General features: G+C 38.7%; 2 protein-coding genes across 2 annotated transcripts; both read right to left on the bottom strand.

Moving 5' to 3' along the window:
• Positions 1-1,181: 1,181 nt before the first annotated feature.
• On the bottom strand, positions 1,182-3,628 carry rabif (RAB interacting factor). Its single transcript, XM_037448467.2, has 3 exons — positions 3,491-3,628; positions 2,865-3,029; positions 1,182-1,838 (listed from the first exon to the last, which is right to left on the bottom strand). Exons 2-3 carry the CDS (start codon positions 3,006-3,008, stop codon positions 1,590-1,592), a joined length of 393 nt encoding a protein of 130 aa, XP_037304364.1. The 5' UTR covers positions 3,009-3,029; positions 3,491-3,628; the 3' UTR covers positions 1,182-1,589.
• Positions 3,629-4,328: 700 nt separating this feature from the next.
• adipor1a (adiponectin receptor 1a) lies at positions 4,329-9,552 on the bottom strand. The gene is made up of 8 exons (XM_037490979.2): positions 9,474-9,552; positions 8,068-8,283; positions 7,871-7,984; positions 7,142-7,313; positions 6,798-6,984; positions 6,464-6,651; positions 6,151-6,344; positions 4,329-6,040 (listed from the first exon to the last, which is right to left on the bottom strand). The coding sequence occupies exons 2-8, from the start codon at positions 8,212-8,214 to the stop codon at positions 5,912-5,914; spliced, it is 1,131 nt and encodes a 376-aa protein (XP_037346876.1). The 5' UTR covers positions 8,215-8,283; positions 9,474-9,552; the 3' UTR covers positions 4,329-5,911.
• Positions 9,553-9,926: the final 374 nt, after the last annotated feature.

The following is a 9,926-nucleotide window of genomic DNA, read 5'->3' as shown; positions in this document are numbered from 1 at the left end:
GGCTCAGGCCTTTCTTCGCGCCGCCCGGGTTAGATACGTATCAGATGGTACGTTGGATTTTCTAATCGAACACACCCACTAGATCGCTGCGCGCTGACCGGCACTTCGTTTTTAAATGGTCTAGAGGAGCTCGTTGATTGGTAGAATTTACAGTCCAATGTTGACAGTTCAGCTGTTTATGTTTTAATAACAAATATTTTAATAATCGTTAATTCATGTATTGTTCACGTACTCCTGGAAGATATGCTTACACAATAAAGCCTTTATAATAGAGTAAATTAGATCGTCGAAAAACAGTGCTACAGTAATAGTTGCCAAGGTGCACTACGCCACGTGCTAAATAACATATAGAAAAAAATAAACTTATTTGAAACATCTTCGGGGGTAACCATTCTCTGCTAAATGCTTTCATTCGTCCGTGTTTGATCAATTTAAATATAGAAAATGTTAATGCAGTGCGTGTTCTTCAAACATGCTAAAGATATTATACATTGCATTACATTATCCATTCTCAGTGTATGGAAATTTGTTAAATTCATTTAAGGTTGTCAATGTAGTGAGATCATCTATCTGTTCAAATATAATTTGAATAAAAACGTGTAGTTTTAGGTATATAGTAATTGTGCATACACAGTGAGAACCTTTTCATGCCAACACTGCCTTTTCTATAGTTTTCGGAACATAATAATCTACATCCATAATATCACTTAAAAATCTTTTAAAAGTGCATAAAGAGAAGCAGTCAGCTCATACACTTAATAACTCAAGTGTTATCTGCTGACTACCGCTGATGCCTCTGATTTGGTTTGGTTCCGCTTGGAGTGTGGGAATAGAGCTATTAGTTGAATTGCACAATACACTCAAAACAACACAACAATGACCATAATATAAGAGACTCCAGTCTGTTGAATAACAACATCTCAGTGCGTGGTGCAGAGTAAAGCTTTTTGAGTGGCTGATTCCACCATGCTATGAACAGCTTTCACAATGGTTATTTCTTCAGTACGTATTATGTGCAGCTATTGGGGAGGTCTGTCGATTAGCCAGCATAATTAAACGTTGTTGCAATAAATTCAACACCCTAAAACTAAACCTATGGCCAAATAAGTCACAATTTAAACTTTCATGCAGCATTGAGTAAAAAACATTAGAAAAATACAAATTGGATTTGTTTGCTTGAGATTTGTGAAACCATGCATGTGCTTTAATGAAAATGTTACAGGTTCTTTTTTCAACCTTATTAAGGCCCGAAACCAACACGTAAAATGTAAAGCATTGTGGAGTAATAACTTGTGGGTTAAAGGACACTGAGAGGAGAGACTTGACGTCACCTTATGCAGGATGGTATTCAACATCAGCTTCCCAAAAACGTCTTTATTACAACATAATTATTATAATGTTGTTAGTGTGATTGAGAAGAATGAGAAAGACACAGTCCTTTTATCATACACAAAGTACACATACCATTTCATGTAAGTGTTTGTGCTATGGATTAGTTTGGGATCAACTCTGGGAATAAATCAATGAAAAGCTGCATAGCTTGCCAACACATTTTTTTAAGTTCATGAGGGCTCACGCATGCATTTAGATTATGCATGATTCACCCTTTCCAGAGCGACATAGAAACTTTTCTTGTCATCCAAAGAGTGCCAGCCGATCGGTCCAATCTCACAATCTGCACAGATGAGGTACTTGATTCTCCCCACGTCCTTCGTGAAGCCCACATTTTCAAAGGTGTACATGTCGTCCACAAACCAGTGGGCGGTCAGAGTGTCCCCGTCCACTGAGCCCTCTGTGGTGCTGAGGCCACTTTTCTTCCGCATGGATGGTAAAAACAGCTGGTGGGTGAAAACATAGCCTCAGATGACATGAAAACATTTCTGAAAGAACTCAAAATCACAGGCTGTAGTATATTCATTAACAGATTGCCGTGCATTCATATCTTTCTTTGTATATAGTTAGTCCAAACTGGATCAAAGAGATATCTTACTACACATCTATGTTACCCAGAAACCACCACTGGCTGGTTGCCTGTTGGTTGTCAACATCTAAATAACCACAAGATATATTGTGCATTCAGTGTATAAAGCTGAGGATTTCTCAGATCATAAGGTACTATTTCTTTTAACAATAGATAATTGGAGACAGATTTCTAATCTCGAAAATATTTACTGATCAATACCTCATATCAATACCTTATATTTGATTAAGCATTCTACTAAGTCATTTGTGTTAAGACTGATAAGTAGAGACTTAAGAATTGTGTGTATATATATATACACACAATTCTTAAGTATCGCTTTGGATAAAAGCGCTAGCTAAAGGACATGTAATAACGGTACTTAAATTAAATAATTAATATGAATTACTAGCATGAGAAAATGAACTTTAAAATCCCTGTGCATTTGTGTTACACTATAAAATATGATGCTATTTGATTATTAATGCTAATGCATTAAGATACAAGTGATATTTATCTTCAGTACTAGCTCTAGATGAAGTTATGTGATTACCTTTTAGACAGTTGGGTAGTTTATTCTGTAATAATGCATCATATTTATGAAATTCATAAAACTCTTTGTGAATGAATTTGTAAGTAAAATACAAATAGTTCCCTGTGATCCAGATTGGAACACATATATCACATAAACCACCATTGTATACAGAAAAATTTACTACAATTTGAGCAGATGTAAACAGTTACACTGTACCACTGTTTGTATTAACATGTAAAGCACCTTGGATGAAACGGTGCCATACAAAACTAATCGATTGATCATGAATGAACCAAGCAGAGACATAGCTTATTTAACAAAAAAGCAGACATATAACGTGAGAACAGTCCTTAAGGTCAGACGTAATACCTCTTTCTCTGCAAACACAGCCATCCCTGGACACAGCACTTTGGACCCGCAGCGTTGGCACAAGACCGTTTTGCTATTCTTGCCTTCTTCAGACAGCAGGTCGGATCGGTTCGTGACGTCTTCGGACTGTTGTTGGTCGGCCATATCTGACAAACGGCAGATTCACTGCAATGTACATGCACAGACAGTTTGGGAAACCAGTACTTTCAACTAGCACAAGCAAACTGACCCGAGTTACAGTTATTGGGGCTAACTAGCTTATGTTAATTTAGAGTGATATCTGAGCGAAAAGAACGATGGGGCGCAACCACAGAGGGAGGACCGGTGTTACACATATTCAGACCCTTCGTAGTCCGGAAGTCCGCGATTTACGAGATTCAATGTTTCATTTACGTTATATCCATAAATACATAGTGGCAATCTCCATGCCGAACCAAGGATGAGATATTTATTTTGGTTAACGTTAAAAATATATATAATGCTTACCAAGTGTAAGCCCCACCCCTTGTATTTATGCTAACGTCGGTGCTAACAATGCATTGCAACAGACAAAGAAACAGACAACTACATAAATGCTGCACATCCTTACAGTTACACCCACTTGTGTAAGGTAAAATAACACGTACCTAAACGTGGGAGAAAAGATATTGCTGAACACCTAAAAAAAATCCGTAAGACAGGGAGGATAGCTACATGCTATGTTAGCATACTAGTTTGTCTTAAAGTTGACCAGCCACTAAATGTTCTCGTTCAGAAACAGGGGGATGTGCTTTGGTTCCGGATGAACATCAACAACGTTTTAGGTAAGAAATCTGCTCGTTCCGTCGACTAGAATGTAACAACGTTTGTAGATAAATATTTAGAAAATGCTTAAAGATAATAAAAAAAACACTATATATTTTAATTCTCCATAATTGTGATGATACTGATACTTGCACTGGTTTGATTTTAATTTGCGAAACATGATGCAGTGCCACACATATGATACCAGACAACTATTGTGTGCTGATGCCCTATACAAAAATCCATTAAGCATTATTCAACAGACGCATATGGGCCCCGATCCCTATGAGGAAGAACATGTGAATGAGTATTTTCTAGTGGCATCATCCCAGCCATGCTGTGGCACTTGCCACAATTCTTTACATGTCATTTAGCTTTTATCCAAAGCGACTTACAATAAGTTCTTGATCTTCAGCGAACAGCTAATCCCGAGAGGGAAACATTGAAAATCTGTTGTGTTGCTGCAGTTTATGTGCTAAAAATACTGTATATGCAGATCTCTTCAATTAATTACAAATTGTTTAAATGGTTGAACACAATTAGCAAATACTATAGGGTCAATACATTTTTTATGGTGATAAAACATGTGGTAAGCTTCAGAGCATTAATCCTGTTTCCTTCACTGCTGCTTACTAGCGGTGTCATAGGCCAACATTGTAAAAGATTGACAATTGGACAACATTTTTGTACATGTGGAAAACAATTTATTACATAATTTTCCAAGATTACAATTAATAAATATTTATGTTTACATTTCAGTGAAATGTATGATTTATCACTTTCTACACAGGACATTACACTAAGTCAAGAATACACATTGTTTTAGTCTTTGTAATAAAGCTTGAATAAGTTGATCTAGAAAAAGGAGTCTTAAACAGCAGTTGATACAACCTATCCATGGAGTTTTAAGTTCAATAATGATTTGATTGTTTATATGGCAAGGAAAACAAGAAAAATCAACATCTGGATATCCTTGAAGCTCACTTGACTGTTAAGATAGGCCGTTTTATTTAAAAACATTTCCATTGGCCTAAGGCACAGGAATACTAAACGTTTATATCAATCATACATAACACATTTTAAATCCAATAGTGATTTAAAGTTTTGAATTTTATAGTATACACTAAGGTGCATTTGATATTTACCTCTCATTGCATCTGAAATCTAGCACAAAAGAAATATATCAAGCTGACAAAAACACAAGTTGAACTATCCAGATGTATACATTGTGCAACACCCAGGAACTATTACTCTGGAAATTAATCAATGCGTTGTCTGACTGAAACGTTATGGCAGGGGAGCTTTTTTTTTAACCTTCTACACATTCTGTGCCATTTGAAAAAAAAATCGTTTGAGACTTGTCAATTGATAAAATCTTAATTTAAGAATTAAATAAAAAAACAACAACTCAGGTTTCAGTTTGTTAGTACTGAGTGACTTAATATTTGATAATATTTTTAAGTGATGCACCTTGTTTTAACACATCTATAGGTCATATTTATAAGATCTCCTTTTCAAAATAATGTATTTGATTTGATTTTAAATTGATTATGTGGGCCTTAAGAGTATAGTTCATGTTTCTCTGCACAGCGGGCATGGGTGAGTTTGTAGGGGTCCTCTAGGGTTTAACACTCAGCCGCACAATCAATGTCAGCAGTTAGAAAACATCTGGTGTGTGTGCCGGCCTTCAAGGACCTAAATGGTTCTTGAAGGCCATCCTTGATGACTGCTCTACACCTCACGCCTGGTGGACGGTACATTCATCCTTTAACCTGCATGGAAGCTGGGAGGAAGGGTTTACAGTATGTGCCCTCTGCTACAGCACAAATAATACTCTCTGTGCCCTTTGTGCACCGGTAACAGACTAAAAACAGGTTGTGGTACTAGTGAGCTTCTAAGAAGTGACCATCAGTTAATGGGATATATAATTATGGTTCCCAGTTTGACCTTATTTGAAAATGTAGACTTCAAGTTTAATAATTATTGTAGATGTAGGGCCTGTTGAAGATTCCCTCAGCAGTTCAATGGCTAGTTAATGCTACTTTATTGGAGCAAAAAAGAGCCAAACAGAAATACCACCAAAACCCAAACAAGATGTTAGCAAATCAGAAGTACAGAAAGAGCAATAAGTGACTATATTGAATTCCAGCAGCATTTTAAGTGATTGTATGTGTGTGTGTTTATGTGGGGTGTGTGTGTGTGTTTATGTGGTGTGTGTGTGTGTGACTATAAAGAAAAGTATGAATAAGTCACAGTCAGGCCTCTCAGAGTAGGGTGTCATCTGTACATCCTCCCTCAAGGCCGTAGCGGAACTCCTGAAGGTTGGAAACCCCGTAGAAATGGACAAACGCTGCCGCCACAACCAGGACATGAAAGATCTGATGAGAGTGGAACTAGAAGGGTGGGAAAGGGATGTTATGTATTAGTTTTATGGGCCTGTTTGATCACACTAACAAAAACATTCTCTTATTCAATTCAACACATCGAATACTAAAATACTAACCCAGATGTCACACTTCCCAGGAAAGTATCGTTCAGGGATCCTTGCTGCGTAGAGACCAGCACCAGTGATATACATGGCACCCATCAGATAGAACCAACCCATCTGGCCGACTGTGGTGGCCTTAACAAAGCCCTCCTCGATGGTGAAGTGCATGGTGGGGACAATGCCGCTTAGTCCAAGACCCATGAACACACCTAAGAGAAGCATGGACTTCTGTTACTTTGTGTCAATCTTTGAAAAACTCACAATAAATCAAACATTACAGAGAAAAACACCATCAAAAACATCCACAATATCCTCTACTGGGGTGCACCTGCTCTTGTAGGTCTGTGACGAGGTGTAGAGAACCGCTCCCACTGGGCAACTATGATTGCTGCAATGCCGAGGACACATACAATGGTGAGGTAGATAAGTCGAGGCTGAGGAGAACAATAGAAGGAGTAGTACAGCCAGGGCACGAAGGAGCCCATGATCAGGAGGGCAATGCCAGAGTAGTCAAGCCTGAAGAGAGGGGGGGGGACAAAGAGACAGCAGCTGGGTGTTTGGTTGGAAAATCGTCTTGTTGCCAAGAAAGCTGATGTATTTTTAAACACGTTTAAGTCTCGTAATGGACAATAACTATTGAGTGGACTTTTTTTTGGCCTTACTTGGAGAAGGTGCGAGACACTTTCTCAGAGTGGCAATAGACTGTATGAAAAAGCCAGGAAAAGCTCAGGCAGAGCACAGCTCCCAGGAAGAACATCCCAAACACCACCTTCTCTTGCAGTGGGGCCATAAAATACATGTTGGGCCGCAGCATGGTCAACGTGCCCAGACAAATGAATAAGATCAGCCCTGAGGGAAAGAAATACGACAGTTTTACTGCAGAAGAGACCAGAACAATGCAAAGTTATACAGTCAAAGGCTATGTCAATAAACTACTATGTCTGAGTGGAAACAAGATTGGAAACTTCTGCTGAAACTCCAGTTATGTAAAGCGTTTTATTCTCACCTAACAGGTGAGTCCAGATGTTCCCTGTCTCAGTGTGAATTCTGAAGATGCTCCCAAAACAAGCCCGGAAGGAGGGCATTGGGGGCCGATGTCCATGCAGAAGGTAATCGTTGTCCTTTAGCCACTCGGGCAGGACATGGAAGGGGATGACCCTCCAGCGCCCCTCCCAAACCTGAGAAGTGAGAATTGCTTTTACTGATGCACACATTATTGCTCTCACAATGGAGGCAAGGATGATTCAGAGACTAGTAATAAAGTTGAAATATCTTTAAAGTTCTGAATCTTAAGTCAAATAAACAAAAAATATTTTCTTTTCAGTCCAAATGATTTGATCCCTCTTCTTCAGATGCAGTAAAAGCAACACCTTGATTTTGGCATCACTAACCCCACCAGATATGACTCATTCAAAACTACACAGCCTTTTAATCACTAGTTGTTGCTGTTTGCCCAGTTCTGCAGCCCATGAAATGCACTAATAACTCCAGAAAAACTCATAAACCTGTTATACATGTTTGAGACAAACTGGCAGTTTGAGCTCACGTTTTGTTGGTCTTGAGATATTAATCCTCGATGCAAAATCGTGTAATGTCATAGGTACTCATTTTCTCCTTATTTTGACTCATTTTAATGATTACCAGTTTTGTGTTCAAGTGATTTATACTTGTAGGAACAATTGTACTAGTTGTGGTTGTATACATTTGTATTTAATTAAACTGCAGACATGTTTACCTTGTGTACAAACTCCTCCATCTTCTCCATGGCGTGGTGAGCCTGAAGTGGTAAGGTTAGGACCTCTCCCACCTCATCATCCTCTTCTTCCTCTTCAGCAAGCATTGCAGCTCCCTTTGAAAAGTGAAAACAATAGATACGTTAGATACAATTAGAGCCAGAACCTTTTTTTGGGGAATTTGCTGAAACGGCCCTACCTCTGACACCACGCCTTTGGATGCTGCCTGTCGCCCCCCTCCCTCCTCAAGCAGCGGCCCCAGCTCCATCAGCTCAACATCTGGGACATGGCAGTCCTCAGAGATCCGGCAGTCTGCATCACTTGCAGACCCGTTTCGGGCTGACATAGGGAGACTGCCTGATGACCCACTCACAGCCTCTGTGTTCTGCTTCAGAAGGTACACCTCAGTTTCCTCCTGAGCAACAAAAAGCATGATGAGCATGACTGGCTATGTAGGTGGATTCATGCTAAAGAACATGGACACCATGTGTGTGTATATATATATATATATATATATATATCGAAAGGTAATTTATTTTCTGTAACCTATAAATGCTTGTCAATAAGGTGTATAAGCATATTTAGTTCATTAAAAATATCCCAAAAACATAACATTTTTGGGGCGTTCTATAGATACACATAAGTTAACAAAAATGTATATTGTTTACTGTAAGAAAAATGAAGGTGCCTTAAACTAAGGCTGTGTTACTGTATTTCTTTTTATGCAAAAAGGAAGATTCATTCTTTGGGTCATTTATTGGTATAGACTGGAATCAATAGGTCTGTCTTGGCAAATACATATTGCATCACCGATAATAGGTTGCTCAATATACAGAAATGTGCACACCACACACTACATCTGTAAAGCCTAATATATGACAAGTAAATAATAATGTGCATTTTAATGTGTATTCTGTGTAAAGCTATTGCAGATCAATAATTACCCTTTAAAATGATTAACAAGTAGTGTTATCTAACACCTGATTTAAAATGTCTGGTGATTAATGTGGGTCTCTAGTGAAATCTGGGTTACATCGATCTGACATTCACAACAAGAGAACAAAGAAGCCGCTTGAATACGTGTCACCAGCCAAAATTATTCGGAAAATTACAGTAGTGACGTCGTCCCGGAGAGAAGATAGAATATTGACATTAGCTACAAGGCCGAAGCTGATAAAACAACCGCAGCGCTTTAACCCGAGTTACCGCTGAGCGAAGCCTGCAGGACGGATGTTGATTAGCACCGCGTCAGACGGAACAAGGAGTACGAAATGTAAACAACCGCAAAATACCAACGACCATCGAACCTCCACCGGACTGTGAACCCGTGTGGTCACAAAATGAGCCTAAATCTCGGTCTGTTTACAAAATCGCGGATCCGTGTTTAAGTTGGCAGGTCGCGGAGCGCTCGTGTATCGTCTTGCTAGCGATGCCTGCTAGCTCGCGCTGAGCTGTCGCTAACCAGCCGACGATGGTTTGTGAATTAACTTGCGAATTAACACGTCAAGTCTCTACAACTACACCAACATTCAACGTTATCTAGATGGACGTAACACATCGTACTAACATCCGCAATGGCAATTCAATTAAATAGACCTAAATTACCTGACTAGGTAGTCTTCAAACCAGGAAGGTGAATTTATAATCAATGCGCGGAACACAATCCTTTCCGGAAGTGGAGAGCGCTTTCACGGCCTTACCCCCGTCTATATCTTTTTCAAAATAAAAGCACACATTCACATTTAAAAAAAACAAATATCATACATAAAATTTAGCTTCATACAAATCTGAACAAGCACGAATTGCTGTCATTTGAAGGGTAACTGAGACATATATTGCATGCATTTCAAAGACAGGAGGCAGCATTTGACAATGTTTCATATCAGATGTATATGAAATGCCTTTCCATATAGTGACTATTCACAATCAATGAAGCAGATAATGATAAAAAAAACATAGTTAGATGACAGCCTATGACAACAGGCAAACTTTGAATCCTAAATAATGTAGCCACCTTCAATTCGATTATTTACACCTGTGCTTTTTCTACATTGAAAT

The sequence above is a fragment of the Pungitius pungitius genome, chromosome 8 (assembly GCF_949316345.1).
Source record: "Pungitius pungitius chromosome 8, fPunPun2.1, whole genome shotgun sequence".
In the NCBI taxonomy this organism is placed as follows: domain Eukaryota; kingdom Metazoa; phylum Chordata; class Actinopteri; order Perciformes; family Gasterosteidae; genus Pungitius; species Pungitius pungitius.
The sequence above is the reverse complement of the archived record's forward strand: the minus strand, read 5'-3'. Positions and strand labels throughout refer to the sequence as shown.